The sequence below is a fragment of the Zalophus californianus genome, chromosome 8 (genome assembly GCF_009762305.2).
Source record: "Zalophus californianus isolate mZalCal1 chromosome 8, mZalCal1.pri.v2, whole genome shotgun sequence".
Classification (NCBI taxonomy): domain Eukaryota; kingdom Metazoa; phylum Chordata; class Mammalia; order Carnivora; family Otariidae; genus Zalophus; species Zalophus californianus.
In genome coordinates, this window is record NC_045602.1 from 108,335,434 (window position 1) to 108,351,969 (window position 16,536).

Below are 16,536 nucleotides of genomic sequence, written 5' to 3' on the forward strand. Positions count from 1 at the left end.
CTTCCCAGCGCCCCCGGCGGTAGCAGGAGGAGCGTGCCGTTAGGCGCCGTGGGATTCGGGGAACCGCAAGCTGCGATTGCTGGCTTTTCTGCGCACACGGTCGGGAGCTGAGGTCCGCGGGGAGGGGAGGACAGGAACTAGCAGGGCTGGGTGATGGCGCAGCCGATGTGACCGGAGAGTGCAGGAGCCGTCTCGGGCCTCGGCCTGAAACCCTCCGAGGCCCGTGGCCTGCAGAAGGGCCCCCTCCGAGGTGTGTGCAGCGCTCCGGGGGTACTCGTGGCAGGTTGAAATATTAGTGAAGTGTCTGGTACAGAAGTCATTAATACAAGCTCCCTGCCCTTTTCCCTCTTCTGAGCGTTTCATAAGCCAAAAATATGGGTATTAGAAAATGACAATCGTAGCAATTACTAATTGTTTACCAGGAAAGTGTTTACTACAGCTTGGTTCTAGCGCATTTAATCCTCCCAGCAACTCCAAAATAGGTTCCATTATTACCTTTACTTTTAGAGATAAGGGAATTTAGGCTTAGAGAATGGTTAAGAAACTTGCTTATTAGAGGAATATCCAAAAATAATTAAGAATGAGTTCGTCATTGATTAATATGCATTATTAATATTGCAATTATATTAGTTACTGATATTATGCATTAATATTGCAGTGTTGCAGAACTGTTTTCTTGAGTTTTGTGTCAGATTGGATTTGAATGGTTCTTGCTGCTTCGGCGCTATCCCCCCGCCCTTGTCTGTGATGACAGACCCACCTTAAAGTTGATCTTGAACTCTTGGTTCAGGTAGTTAGGAAAGGAAAAGACCAACTGAATTTGAAAATCATTGTAGATCTGAGTATTTATCAGAAGAAATCTTTAATTTCTTATGCACTTACTGAAATACTGACATTGAGAGAAAAGCTAAACTTTCTGTACTAGGAATGTAAAAAGAATAATTTTTTTGAAAATAATCATCTTGTAATCAAATACCTACAGTTCTCATAGACATTAGATAATCCTGTCAAGTGAGAATGGGCAGTATTTCAGCCTCTCCTGTGCTTTTCACTCACTGAATTGCCTTTATTCACGCTTTCCACTTCTTCCTAATTTAAGACAGTTTCTCACTGTTTTTTGGGATTTTTCTTCTCTCTGCTCCACAAGTGTTCCTGCTGCGTCTGCCTGTAATAGTTGGCGCTATGTGGTCTTTTCTCTTACTGTGGTAATCATTTCCTAGTATATACTTGTTTCAAATCATCATGTTAAATGTACACAGTGATGTATGTCAATTATAGATCAAATAAAACTGGAAAAAATTTTAATAAAATATAGTAAACTAGTTTATATATATATATATATATATATTTTTTTTTTTTTTAAAAGAAAGCCAACTTTACTAGGGACTACTGATAGTACTGCTAAGTATAAAATAGGACAGTAAGGTGTCTGGCATTTTGGCCTAAAGGACAATGACAGCTTAATACATAGGACTAAAACTAGGGGTGCTTGGCTGGCTTAGTCAGTGGAGCATGCGATTTGGGGATTGTGAGTTTGAGCCCCATATTGGGTGTAGAGATTACTTAAAAATCTTTAAAAAAAATAAAAAATGAGTAACAGTGCTTCTAGCAATGCATTTCCCTAACATTTTAAGACAGAAGAAGATCCAAGTATTAGTCTCTGATTTCATTTTCTAGAACATGACAGGTGTCAATAAATGAACACATTAATCTGGGATGAAGGATGGAGAAAAATGCAGAAACCCCGGAAAACAATTCCAGATATAAGATAGTAGGTGCATTCAGTAAATAAAGAGTGTAACATATTTCCTAACATAGTTGGAGGAAGGCAGAGGAAACCTAAAAATTCTACAGTTAGTATTTGTTTTACAATAAGTTCATTTTCTCTTATAAATACTATGATTGTTAATTTCTATCCAGTAAGATTAATTAAATAGGTGGGCAGCTCACATGTCTGAGGGGATTGGGAATCTCTGTCACTGAACTTTTTCCTCAAATTGGGAAAAAATAATTAGAAAAGTAAGTCTGTAACAAAAATCCAAATAAAAATCCCTATGTAGGGCACCTGGATGGCTCAGCTGGTTAAGTGTCTTCCACTCAGATCATGATCTCAGGGTCCTGGGATCAAGACCTGCGTAGTCGGCAGGCTCCCTGCTCAGCAGGGTGTCTGCTTCTCCCTCTGCCTTTCCCCTGCTCCCTGCTCGTACTCTCTCTCTCAAATGAATAAAATCCTTTTTAAAAATCCATATGTAAACCCTAAGTTTCATGCTTGAAATTAATTTCAAATTTTTATCTCTCTACCCTTTTTATTAGAATTATTTTTTTAAAAAGCAAAATATACTAGTCAAGTATCTTATCCCAACTTCCCAAGTCGATCATGTAAGTGCTAACATTAAGATAAGAAAAGAATATGAAAAGAAAAAGGATTGTAAATAATTAACTTTGGATAATTAGCCAGTTGACAGTGTACTTTAGTTCTTTGAAAACATAAATGCTATTAACAGCCACTAATATCTATTGTGCAATCACAGCTATACTGTATTTGGCTCCTTATCCTTTAATTGATCTTTTGCTGAGGAAGTTGTAAAAATAAAAATCCTGCCCTTAGAGAGTAGTAGTATCTTGCCACTTTTATGCTTTCCTTGGTAAGTTGCAAAGCACTGAAGGTCTGACTGCTAAATAAACACATCTTAGGCTTTTGAAAATTCTGTAACCCAATCATTCTTTCTCACGTGTCACTTCTATTTGAAGTGTAAGTTTTTTGGGAAAAAAAACTCTTATCCCAAATCTATTAATATTTTCTGTCTATTGATAAATTGACAAACTAGAAATATATTTGCCCTCCCCTTATATCAGATATACAATGAGGCATATGTTTGTTATTTATAATAAGTTTTTTAGTCTGGGACATACTAAACTTGAGCCACTTTCCGTTCCTTGGGGACCAGAAGAAAATAGTGATAATACAAAGAAGTAGCTTTGCAAATGGATCTTATATAAATAATAATGGTTGGAAGTTAAAGCAAACCAGAAAATTGAAATTGTTTCTCTAGGAATCAAGTTAAATCTTGTAGGAGTGAACCCTAATTTTGACACTAAAGCCAGTATCTAGTAACTGGTAACTCAAATGAGGCGCAGGTTTAAATCATTGTAATAAACACACCAGCAGCCTTAAATAGGAAGGAATAAAATGATTGGATTTAGATTCAAAACACAAGAGAGGGAATTAGTGGTAGGGCCAAGCTCCTCAGGACTTGCAGAGATTAGCTCCACCTAAACTCTATAATTTAGCTCACTCTTTAATTTACTAAGAGATTAAATTACTAAGAGATCTAAACTATTTTTTTTGTCAACTTATAGTGCTAACTTTTCATAATTCCTTCCCACAAAAGTACTGCTGGTACTAGAACCATCAGGTCTCCACCTAAGAGTTTTAGGCAGTCCATTCTTGTAGGAACCTTTAAAGGAAATAAAAATGCTCAGAGGCAGGCACTACCTACAAGCGGGGAAGTCAAAAGGTTGGTTTCAATATATTTACCCTCTTCCCTTTGTAATATTTTAAAAAGTAACAAAGGGATTTTTTTTAACATTATTTAGTGTATGACTTGCTTTATTTTCCATTCTATTCCTCCTTCCTGTCAAAAATTTAAGAATCTTGTTTTCCTTTTTGTGGCTTGTTGGTGCCCTGTTTTAATGTTATTATCTATCCTTTCTATTTCAGGACAAATGACTGAATTTTGGAAGGTGAGAAATCACCTTCATTCCCCACCAGAAAAAAATTAAACCAATGCTGTGGACTCCCGCAGTGATTTACTTCTGAGAGAAACCTTCAAATATGAGCACAAGGTAATTTTTTTTTTTCCTCCACGGAACAGTTGTTGCTGTTCCTATTTTTATAAACCATGTCTCCCTACAACTCAGCATTAATTTTTTTCCAGTTGAATCAGGTTATTTAATAACCTTATTTCTGGTGCACATGCTGATACATAGGGTAAGACGGTACAGGGCTGGCAGCTCAGTACTGATCACATTAAAACCAGTTGTGTTTCTGGCAAAATTGGAGTTAGAATAGGTCCCTTCTGACATTATGAGCAAAGTACAGGGCTGGATCCCTTCTGAAATATTTTTCACTGTTTTCTCATTAAAACTGAGATTTTACCCAGTTAAACTAGGTGTTACCAAAGTAAGGTCAACTTGTGTAGACGTCAGCCAGAGTTTGGGATGGATTTTCTGGTACTAAAGCCACCCTCTCTCTTCTGTTCTTATCAATTCCAAGCCCATTTCCCAGGAGGCAAATTAGCCTAAAAGTATTTTCTTTTTTTTTTCCACAAACACTTAGAAAATTGTTGTATACCAGTCATGTCCTAGATTCTAGGCAATCTGCACATGTCTCTGTTCTCAGAGAACTTTTTTTTTTTAAAGATTTTATTTATTTGACAGAGAGAGACACAGCGGTAGAGGGAACACAAGCAGGGAGAGTGGGAGAGGGAGAAGCAGGCTCCCCACTGAACAGAGAGCCCGATGTGGGGCTCAGTCCCAGGACCCGAGATCATGACCTGAGCCGAAGGCAGACACTTAACGACTGAGCCACCCAGGTGCCCCTGTTCTCAGAGAACTTACATGATTGCACACTATCTGGACTCCAGCCCCTAGAAGATAAAAAAATGTCTTCCAAGGAATGTTTTCCAGACCTCCTATAGAATCTGGTAAAAGCTATAAAACATATGCAACACAAATTTCATGTAAAATTTAAAGGAATCCTGTCACCAAGAGACCCACTCACCAACCCCAAAGAAAGAACCACTAGGCAGTGCTCACTCAACCCTGTGTTCAGAGTTCAGGTGGTCTTATGAGCCCTTTGCCATGTTCCCAAGAGTCAGGTCTTGTGCTTTTTCTCTACAGCCCCTAATCTCATATATTAGGTGGAGAAAACACAGGGATATCACCTCAACTTTTCTTTTAGGGGTATTAACTTAGCAACCCAGAAATTCTGGTGCCTCCCGTTTTATTCTTGGCCTTGGTGAAGGTATGTGACCTTTCTCTGAGAACGGCCAGAGGGGCATCTGGTCCCTTACCAAGAACCTCTAGTCTAGCTGCTGTTTAGGTAACCTCTGATGGTAGAGAACTACAACCAAAGGGGGGAGAAGGGGCATCTTATGGTCTCATAGGGGAGGTGCCAATAACAAATGTTAAAAACTTCCACAATTTTAGCTGAGAGGTTTTTTTTTTCACTGAGCGATTCTCCAAAATTCAGAGAGCAGGAGACAACAGAATGACATGACTTACCTTTTTTTTTTCCCCAAGCTGGTTTTCAGTGTCATGACTACATTTCAGCTCCTACTGTTAGAACACCGCGTGTAAGATGTTGTATTAGTGTCCTGTTGCTCTTGCAACACATTGCCACAAACTGCCTTCACACAAATTTATGACCTTACAGCTCTGTAGGTCAGAGTCTGACACGGGTCTCCCTGGGCTTTAAACATCAATGCACTGGCAAAGCTGTTGTTTTCTTGCCTTTTCCAGATTCTAGAGCCCACCCACATTCATTGTCTGATGCCTCCCTCCTCCATTGGAAAAGCCAACAGTGTTGCGTCTGTTGTGCTTTTTCCTGCAGTCACATCTTCCTCTCGCTGATGCTGCCCTTCTGCCTCCCTCTGCCATTTCTAAAGTTCCTCCTAATTATATCAGGCCTGCCTCCCAATTTTAGGGTCAGCTGACTAGCAACCTTAATTTGCCTTTGCCATGTAACCTAACATAGTCACAGGTTCTGGGCACTAGACTGGGAATGAAGGAAGCTGTACATACACATGGTAACTAATTCCACCGTGGAGAAGAGCTGATGATGGAAATCAGTAGGTACACTCTACCTTTCCATCCCCAGACCCACTCCCCAGAGCAAACCGAATATAGCTTGTCTGTTTTTAGTTCTTCTGAGGGCTGCCTCCATAACTTTAAATAAAGCCGTATGTAGTTTTTGTGAATTAATACTGCCTCCTGACTGTAAGTATTGTATATGATCTCAGTGGAATGCTTTGGATAAGGGTGTATCCGTGAGGGCTTAGTTGCAGGAAACACAAACCACTGTGGCCACAGTAAAAAGAAGGATTGCAAAATGGAATTGGGTGCTTGTAGGATTGTTGGAAGGGCTGGAGGAATGGGTGCTCCATGCTGGGTCTCCAGAACTGACTCCCAGGAAAAGGTTGCAGGTCTGGCTTGCTGCAGGAGCTGCTACCCCCACAACAGTGAGAAAGGTGGAGAATGGGGTTTGCTGCCATCACACCACAGCTGCCTCTCAGTGACTGCTAGAATTTGGCTGCAGAGAAATTAAATGTCTCAACTACACATGCCACCGGAAAACAAGCCAGAGGAAGATGGCTCTCTCTTCACTTCCACCTTCCAAATCTCACACAGGACATCTAGTCAGTGCAATCCAACTCACACTCAGAACGCTGGCTGCAAAAGGATTTTGGGAAACGTCTCTTTGCTTCCTAGTTTCTGCATGATAGGAAGGCACACTAGAGGTAGGAATGAAGGTTGGGTATCAAATCACCCTATTCACGACCTTCACCTCTTTGGCTAGGCAATATGCATATACAAAATTCTACCCATTCGTAACCTTCTGTATAACAAGAGCAACTACAACACGTTAATGCAAGGACCATATTTCCCTCCTTTATAAAATGAGAGTTATTTATACAGGCCCATCACTGACTATGTGGTGCATATTCCTCTTCTATTTCAGCTACATTCTCACCTTGATAACCTCTATCCTAAGGACTAAATTATCAAGTTAATTATCACCAGTCCACTTAAAACACTAGAGGAAAATAAGAAGGAGGGAAGGCAAATTGGTTAATGTACAGTGCAGACCCCTCCCCAGCTGGTCATGAGGGTCATGAGGTTGTCGTTAATGTTTAGAACTATCTTCCTCCATTCCCATTCCTTACTCCCTTTTTGCTCAGTCAGCATCTCAGCTGCTCTGGATTCTTTACCTGGTAGCGACTCAAAGCTTCGTTCCCGAGGAGTCTGAGCCTTTAGAGATCCTGCCTGTAGCCTTCCATCACCCCTTACTGGTGGATGTGAATATAGTAGGAGCTGCCCCAGAAGATTCTCTGAGATCAGAAATGTCCTCCATGCCCACATTTATAAGAGTGACTCAGTTTCCCCCTCATTCTCAGGTACAAACCCATGAATGTCTTTTTGTTTTCTACGTCATAGGCGTAAGAACCCAGTATGTTTAGGTGCCAGTCTCAACTTCCAGTTCAATGGAGCCATTGCTGTGTCCTCTGACAGACATTATTGCCCCTTTAGATGGTAAGACCTCTAGCGGGTAAAGCCTAATATTATGGGGATGCAAAGCAAAACTTTATGAATGGTCATTAGAAGTAACAGTGAAACCGTTCTAAAATTTGCACCTTGTTTCCTAGGCCCGTGTATTCTGGCTGTGGGAGAAACAGAACCAAGAAGTGGTCACTAGCTTGAAGTTCACGAAGGACAGCACCCCAGACTTGCAAGGTATTGTCATCATCACTGAATCATTGTCCTTTCCAATGTCCCCTAAGGCCAGATGCTTTTGGGTAATGGGGTACATAGTAAAGACAGTAGCATATGAACTTCAACCCATTGCCTTACTTCTTCAGGCATTAAAGGACTTTGTCAGGAGGAATATTATGTGGGATAGCATGATGATGAATTCATATACGGCATTGCTGAAAGGAGCCAGGCAGGAGGGGCAGACATCTGAAATAAGCTCCCTTCCCACCCTCAGTGAAAACAAACCGCTGCTCCCTGGAGGCCCAGTGATCAGCCACCAAGTGGCAAGCTAGTCCCCTTGAAGCATGGTACTGTGTTATTTCAGGGTAAGTCGCTCCGCTGGCAAATCAGATACTCAGCAATGGTGATAGTCTATGTCACCCTTGGTGAGGGGAGGTTTAGGCTTGGTCAGCACAAGCCTGGCTGCCAACCTTGGCCTCATGGACACTGTGTTCATGAATTCATTGAGCAAGGACTGGGGTGGCTAGAGAGAAAGAGACTAGCTGGCATTCATGGAATAGGTGATATCCATTAATTGTGAAGCTCCTTTAGTGAGAATATCTTTGGACACAGATATTCTCATACTCAGAGCACATTCTGAGACGCTCATTCACATGCCTCTTCCCCAGAATGACTTTCATTCAGCAAATATTTTACTGCATGCCATTCATGTGCCAGGTACTGCTATAGGAACGGGACTTAACAGTGAAGATGAGAGTAAAAAATTCCTATCCCTATGGAGCTTACATTCTAGCCGGACTAAGGAAACAGGCAAAAAAAGATGAATAAACTACATAGTATATTAGATTGTATTGATTGCTACAGAGAAACAAAAAAAGGAAGGAAGATAGGGTTGGGGGGAGTGCAGTTTTAAACAGTGTCTAGGAAAGATGGCACTAAGAAGGTGACAGTTGAGTAATGACCCAAAGGAGTTGGGAGGATGAGCCATGTGACTCGGGTGGAAAAGCATATCGGATGGCAGAAACAGCATGTGCGAAGGCCCTCAGATAGGAAATATGCCTGGAATGTTCTAGAACCAGCAGAGACCAGCATGGCTGAAGCAGATTGAGTGAGGAACATAAGAGCAGTGGGAATTGAGGTGAGTGTGTGAACATGGGGCAAGATGTGAAAAGCATCGTTCCGTTCAGTAGCTGCTCCCCATAGCTCCACCGCCCCCCATCCACCCCGCTCTAATCTACAGTGGTATTCTTATGAGTTTCCTGGGTTTAGTGTTAGCTTGCAGGTAATATATGATATTTATTTTAGGTGTATCTTGCATACTACAGTTTGTGAACCCTTCTGAAAATCTTTTTGTTTTAATAGGTGAGTTGAGTCCATTTGCATTTATTAATGTGACATATTTAGGTTGTCATGAATGTTAGGCTCTTATTTTAAAAACTTTTCATGATGTAATGTTTTCTTGCTCTGTTTTTGTTTCTGTTCTAAAACTTGTACCTGGGATTTGTTTTAATCAGGTATAGTAAGTTAACAGACATGAGACAACTGCTTTTGGAAAGCATTAATTACATTTACTAAGAGAAGGGGACATACCATGCCACAAAGGGCCACATGGGGAAGCACCCAGGTTGGTCAGGAGGCAAGAGTGAGGGGGAACCCTAGGCCTTTATTGCTATAGTTGTGGGAAGTTTTTAGGTGGGGATGTCCCCTATTGGAGAGGAAGTGAAACACAAATGCTGGGGATTGTGGTTGGAGGCTTTGTTAGTTGCAAAAGCTAGGATCACAGAGGAGATGTAAACAATTTTGGCTGCTAGTTCGGCCTTGTGATTAATGGAGACCAAATGGACAACACAATATGGAAGAAAACCAGAAGAGATTCCTCTGATAATTTATTATCTTTTTCCCTATAACTTTCTATGTTATAACCTTTGACTTTTAAACAGTATTTATTATTTTCTTCTTTGAACACAATGTAGTATATTTATACTCTATGAATATATACACTATCCTACTATATACTATATATGTATACTATATATATACTATGTACTATATGAATACAGCATACAAATATTTATACTATATGAGTACAGAATATTAAGTATGTAATAATGTATAGCATATATATAGTATACTACATTCGTAGTATAAAGATATATAGTGTGTGAACATACTATTTATGTAGTACATATCCTTGTCCTCTCTCATCTGCCACCTTATTTTGTTATCTTGAGTTTTTTGTGAAATATGATTTTAATTCTATTAATAGATTTATCAACTATATGTACCTTTTACGCCTCCACCCCAGCCTTTAAAGATGAAGATATCATATTTACACTATTTACCTTCTCCCTCCTTCCTTTTTTTCAAAGTCAGGACTTAGTATTTACATTCTGTTCTATGACAATTATCCTCACACTTATCTTAGTTTTTATCTTACAGTTAAACATTCAATGTACATTGCCAGTTTTTCCTCCTGTTCATCTAGTTTGCTATAAGCGGTCTTTTAGTAGATTCTACAAGAATGGCTCACTTTCTGAGTTCTTGTATGTTAGGAAGTGTTTGTTGCCTTTATATACAAATGGTATTTGTCTGGCAGTCTAGTACCATTTGAACACTCTCATAACAAATGAGAAAGTTTGACTTTATTGGTCTTGCCTCACTAAAGCAAAACCCAAAAACTTCCCTAGCTTTCTATGGAAGGGCATATAACCTAGCTTTCTTCAATCAGATGTTTCTGAGATTTCTGTTTCAGATGCAGCAACTTGAGGAGACCCCATGAAGAACTCTTTGTTGCTCTTTTGGTGTGGGTGGGGACATTGTTTCTGCCTTTCCCCAGGGGCAGTCATTTCCCAGTGTCCTTGGCACAGAAGTGACATCAATGGGCCATAGAGGCCCAGCACTTCCCTCTAGTGCATTGTGTGGCAGTACAGTGATAATGGATGGCTTCCTCTTCAGATCAATTCTTTCTTTTTTTTAAGATTTTATTTATTTAGGGCACCTGGGTGGCTCAGATGGTTAAGCGTCTGCCTTCGGCTCAGGTCATGATCCCAGGGTCCTGGGATCGAGTCCCGCATCGGGCTCCCTGCTCCTTGGGAGCCTGCTTCTCCCTCTGCTTCTCTCTCTCTCTCTCTCTCTCTCTCTCTCTCTCTCTCTCTCTCTCTCCCCCCACCTCTGTCGCTCATGAATAAATAAATAAAATCATTAAAAAAAAAAAAAGACTGCAACATCCTAAAAAAAAAAAAAAAAAAAGATTTTATTTATTTATTTGACAGAGAGAGACAGCGAGAGAGGAAACACAACCAGGGGGCAGCTGAAGAGGGAGAAGCAGGCTTCCCGCGGAGCAGGGAGCCCGATGCAGGGCTCAATCCCAGGACCCTGGGATCATGACCTGAGCAGAAGGCAGATGATTAACCAACTGAGCCACCCAGGCGCCCCGTTCTCTTCAGGTCAGTTCTAAGGCATGATATTAGAAAGTGCTCCTCGAAGCTTAGCCTTTTGGTTTGCCAGTCTTCCAACAATTCTGTGAGCTAACCAAAATTCTTTAAAAAAAAACCAAAAAACTTATCATTTTCCTACTTAATCAAGTCAGTCAGTTTATATTGTTTGCAACCGAGATGCTGCAAACCATAACCAAATGGGCCATATCTGACCCATTACCTACTATTAAATGGTTTTTAAAAATTAAGAATATTTAGTATTCTTAACATGAAATTTTTAGAAATTCAGATTTCATTATTCATGAATAAAATTGTATTGGAACACAACCACACCCATTTATTTATTATCTATAGCTGCTTTAGAGCTAAATGACAGAGTTGAGTATTTGTGACAGAGACCATATAGCCCAGAAAGCCTAAAATTTTCACTCTCTGGCCCTTTACAGAAAAAGTGTGACTCTTGGTTTGCAATTAAGAAACATGACTGAAACATCTGGGTATAAAGTTCTTTCTTAAAACTCTTGTAGGCATTGCTCCATTGTTTTACTGATGAATATTGCTTTGGAGAAATTTGAGAACAGCCAGATTTTTTTTCTCCTTCAAGGTGGCTTATCTGTGTGACTTCTCATTCAACCTCTCTTCGTCTATTTCTTGTGCTCCAGCAAGACCCTGAGAAGCTGCTGCTGCCAACCTGTGTGACATAGCCACACTATTGTGAACGGGGTTTTCCTTTTTGCCCCAAAAGGTGTGTAAAGTATATTTTAATTAAGAAATACGCTTTGTTGGTTTCTTCTACAGTATTCACCACCAGGCATCATCTCAGCCTCTTCCCTCTTGTAAGGCTGCCTGGGTCATCCTGATAGCTTTTGGCAGCTCTTCCTAGTGTGTTGGGGTTTGGGAATTCAGTTGTCTTATAGTTCACAGAAAATGGACTATATATTTTTATTTTTCAGTTTCCTTATTGGTTTTGGGCAACTTCACAGGAGAGAAAGGGGAGAATGCCTCCATCTGTTGCTAGAAAACGTTTTTATTCTCTTGAAATTTTTCATATTCTTAAATCAAGTTGTTTACCTACTTTGGTTAAGTTCTGTGTCATCATTTATAAGGGCTATAATCACCCACTGTATGTGTATCGACTTCATAGGGGTATGTGTCAGAATCTGTTTTACCTGTTGGGGCAGCAGCAGCAGAATAAAGCGAAGTCTTTGTCCTTACAAAATGAGACAAAAGATGTGTCTTGGTCCAGAATAGTGGAACTGGAAGTAATTAAAAGTGCTGAATTTGTTGATGGACTAATATGAGGATAAGAGGGGGGAAAAAAAGAGGTAAAGATAACACCAATATTTTTGGCATGAGAAACCACCAGGATAGTTATTAAATATTATAAAATTTCAGAATACCTGGGAAAAGGGAAGATCCAAGTACCTTCTCAAGAAGAAAAAAAAGATCATGTGCCAAGAATAAAAATCATAATGGCCTTGAATTTCTAAACAGAAACACCGAAAACTAAAAACAATAGAGCAACATCTATTTTTAGTTTTACAAACTAAAATTCTATGCCCAAACTATCAATCCAGGGGTAAGGGTAGAATTTGCCATGTGAACTCTTTCTCAGGAAGCTACTAGAAGATGGGTTCTACCAAAAGGAGGCAGGGAAACAAGAAAGAGGAAGACATAAAAGTCAGGAAATGGGACAGAAAATGAGAAGTCCCAAAATGACAGCTGTGTAATTCAGACTGGAAAACGCTAGAGAAATCCAGGAGAGAGGTCTCCAAGAAATTAAAATAGACTATTTGATTTGTTTGCATGTTCTTAGAGGAGACATAGACTTGCAGTGGAGCCTTTGGGCCATATTAGTGGTAGATACAGAGAAAGCTAAGTAGTTGAAAAACAAATTAATTATTAACTCTAAGGAAAACAAAAAGTCCAGTACAAGAAAGGAGATGAGTAATATTCAATAGTCATAATAATGTTGAGGCTATAGATTTAACATAAGATCATGGCATATAACTAAATTTAACATAAACACAAACAATGAATCATGGAACACTACATCAAAAACTAATGATGTAATGTATGGTGATTAACATAACAATAAAAAATTTTAAAAAATTTTTAACATAAAATCATGACATACAACTAAATTGGAACAAAATGGGAAAGTGTGTGTGTGTGTGTGTGTGTGTGTGTGTGTGTAGGCATGCAGAAGGGTTTAGGAGAAGAGCATTCTCACCTCTCACCTGTGTAGTAAGTTAATGAGGCTGCTTGGTTTTAATATAAGCCTTGCACAGCTATTGACTGAAAACAGGTACATATTTAACTTCAGTAATGGAACATAATATTTTAAATCTTTTTTCAGTAGCTAAGATGTTAAATATGTCAATATAAAATATTTCCAATTTTTTTTGGAATTGAAAGTTGGTTTTAATTTATTTCTGAAGGATATTCAGTATTTGTATGTCAGAACTATTTAAACATTAAGATGTAACTGCAAATACCCAGATGAACATTTAATAAAAAAACTATAAAGTATTTATAAGAATAAGAGGTCAAAAATAAAACTATGAAAATATATATCATTTAAAAATCTAAACAATTTATTTTTAATCTTTCAGAAAAGCTGTAAATATAAAGCACGTGATTTTATCACTTCTTAAATACCACTCTTTTCCTATTACATTACTTTGAGGATGTCATTTCCTAGAGAATATTCTTTTTTTTAAAAAACGTATTCTTTATTACCAAGATGGTTTTAACCGGAGGTGCTGGTTTGGTAGTCTTTTTACATAGTTTGAAGCTGGTAAACCTTTGGGCCTTTTTTTAAGAGGTAACCTTGGTCATTTAATGATCCAATAAAATTTTCAAAATCAGCAACCTGGAATAAAATATCAAAAAACAGCCCATTAAGTAATATGCAAAAATATTATTTATAAAATGAATCTCTCAAACAGAAATATACAATTCTCAAGTTTCTTGGGCAAATAAATTTATTTGTATTTCCTCGTAGAGAAAACTGCTAACATATGAGCTTTCAATTCTTTTTTTTTTTTTTAAGATTTTATTTATTTATTAGAGATCGAGTGAGGGAGAAACAGCATGAGAGGGGAGAGAGTCAGAGGGAGAAGCAGGCTCCCCACTGAGCTGGGAGCCCGATGTGGGACTCGATCCCAGGACTCCGGGATCATGACCTGAGCCGAAGGCAGTCGCTTAACCAACTGAGCCACCCAGGTGCCCATGAGCTTTCAATTCTATTATGAGATTCTATTCGATTAGCTAAGCTAATAAAAAATAAAAACTCCAGTATCTAGAATATTTTTTTAAAAGATTTTATTTATTAGAGAGTGAGCGAGAGAGAGCACAAGCTGGGGGAGAGGCAGAGGGAGAGGGAGAAGCAGACTCCCCGCTGAGCAGGGAGCCTGATATGGGGCTTGATCCCAGGGCCCCGGGATCATGACCTGAGCCAAAGGCAGATGCTTAACTGACTGAACCACCCAGGCGCCCCCAGAGTATTTTATATTTGTTTTAGATTAGCTTCAAAACAAAAATTAGACTAGCTTCAAATCTGAAATGAAGTGGGCAATTTTCCATATAAATTATGTGCTTAAAGTTGTATTACATTCCAATTTCACTAAAACTTTTAAGTAGGTAGAGAAGGTGGAATCATGTCTATTTAACAAATGAGGAAACTGAGATTCAAAGATGTTAAGATGACTTGCCCACAAGGGATTGTCAGAGAAACATGGAAAGTGAGTCTTGCTAGGTTTCTCCCAACTGTCAAGATACTAAAAAAGGGTAGGTATGTGTTTTAGATAGAAACTTTTTTTTTTTTAAAGCTCTGAGCAGCTCATTTCATAGCTTAAATAGAGAAAATAAGCTTATATTTTGAAATACTCCAAAAAAGCCTCTTCCATTTTTTTATCCAAATCTTTTATTACTTTTTCATTCTCCATTTTATTTTTTTAATTTTAATTCCAGTAATAGGTGTTATGTTCATTTCAGGTGTACAATAGCGTGATTCAACAATTCCACATATTATTCAGTGTTCCTCATGATAAGTGTACTTTTGTTTAAAGATTTCTTTTTATCTTTTTCTAAAGATTTACTTATTTGAGAGGGAACGCACATGTGATCAAGCACGTACGGGGGTGGGTGGGACAGAGGGAAAGAGGGAGAGAGAATCTCAAGCAGACACACTCCCTGCTGAGTGCAGAGCCCAACTCAGGGCTCAGTCTCAACACCCTGAGATCATGGCCTGAGCCAAAATCAAGAGTGAGATGCTTAACCGACTGAGCCACCCAGGCACACCTAAAGATTTTATTTAAGTAATCTCTACACCCAGGTGTGGGGCTTGAACTTGCAATGCTGAGATCAAGACTTGCATGCCCCACTGACTGAGTCAACCAGGTATCCTTGATAAAGTGTACTTTTAATCCCCTTCATCTATTTCACCCATCCCCTCCCCCACCTCCCTCTGGTAACCATCTGTTCTCTATAGTTAGGAGTTTGTTTTTGGTTTGTCTTTCTCTCCGTTTTTTTTTTTTTTTTTAAGATTTTTATTTATTTATTTGAGAGAGAGATAGCAGAGAGGGAGAAGCAGACTTCTGCGGGGCTCGATCCCAGGACCCTGAGATCATGACCCGAGCTGAAGGCAGATGCCCAACCGACTGAGCCACCCAGGCGCCCCTTGTTCGTTTGTTTTGTTTCTAAAATTCCATATATGAGTGAAATCATATGGTATTTGTCTTTCTCTGACTTATTTCACTTAGCATTATACTCTCTAGCTCCATCCATGTTGTTGCAAATGGCAAGATTTCATTCTTTTTTATGGCTGAGTAATATTCCAGTGTGTGAGTGTGTGTGTGTGTGTACTGCATCTTCTTTATCCATTCATCTATTGATGGACACTTAGGTTGCTTCCATAATAATGCTGCGATAAACACGAGTGCATATATGACTTTGAATTAGTGTTTTTGTATTCTTTGGGTAAGTGCACAGTAGTGTGATTGCTGGATTACTGGGTAATTCTGTTTTAATTTTTTGAGGAACTTTTGTACTATTTTCCACAGTCATCCAAATCTTTTGATATTTAAGAGTTCTATATTTAATAAAGACCTCATGAGACTGTCATTAAAAGATTAAGTATTTGGTTTATCATACCTGAATGTTTAGCTCTTTGGCAATCTGCCGAAGTTGTTGAAATTGAAATAAATTATTGTAAGTTCTTTCAGCAATGTTGTTGAGAGCAGAAATAAATCTTTTTGCTGTTGACCTGTTGCTCATTCCAGAACCGTGCTGGGATCGCTCAAAATCTAGGTTTCCAAATTCATCAGAATAAGTTCCTAGCATGCTTAATGAGAGAAGAGAAAAACAAAGTTACCCAATGTGGCATGGCTATAAAATTTTTGTCCCAGGTTATAAGAAGAAAAATGTGTAACCAACCATGAGGCTCATGTAGCAAAGATTTAACATGTACTGATTGAATGGCCACCATGAAATTCACTATGGTATGAACTATGTGGCGATAAAAACATTGGTGGACACAGTTACCATTTTTAAGAAACTTATACATTTGAGAAGAGAAAAGCATAAGAATACAAAGTTGATA

General features: G+C 39.0%; 1 protein-coding gene and 1 long non-coding RNA gene across 14 annotated transcripts in view; one reads left to right on the plus strand and one right to left on the minus strand.

The window, feature by feature from the left end:
• The first annotated feature begins 18 nt into the window (after nucleotides 1-18).
• LOC113937281 overlaps nucleotides 19-16,536 on the plus strand; it is a 45,628-nt gene continuing 29,110 nt past the window's right edge. For 2 of the 11 annotated variants that reach the window (XR_003524583.2, XR_003524585.2), the window contains exons 1-5: nucleotides 24-250; nucleotides 3,722-3,846; nucleotides 7,219-7,314; nucleotides 7,428-7,515; nucleotides 11,594-11,676. This is a non-coding gene — a long non-coding RNA (uncharacterized LOC113937281). Of the gene's footprint in view, nucleotides 251-3,721; nucleotides 3,847-7,218; nucleotides 7,315-7,427; nucleotides 7,516-7,640; nucleotides 7,837-8,799; nucleotides 8,857-10,766; nucleotides 10,825-11,535; nucleotides 11,677-16,536 lie in introns of those variants that run through there. The other 9 variants (XR_003524582.2, XR_003524581.2, XR_003524579.2 and 6 more) reach the window with 8 other exon arrangements.
• The window catches only part of MCM8 (minichromosome maintenance 8 homologous recombination repair factor), a 41,394-nt gene continuing 38,403 nt past the window's right edge, over nucleotides 13,546-16,536 (minus strand). For all 3 annotated transcript variants that reach the window (XM_027621323.2, XM_027621320.2, XM_027621321.2), the window contains 2 exons: nucleotides 16,089-16,278; nucleotides 13,546-13,806 (listed from right to left, as the gene is read on the minus strand). In XM_027621323.2, coding sequence (XP_027477124.2) covers nucleotides 13,714-13,806; nucleotides 16,089-16,278 — 283 coding nt within the window. In that variant the 3' untranslated portion in view covers nucleotides 13,546-13,713. The remainder of the gene's footprint in view (nucleotides 13,807-16,088; nucleotides 16,279-16,536) is intronic.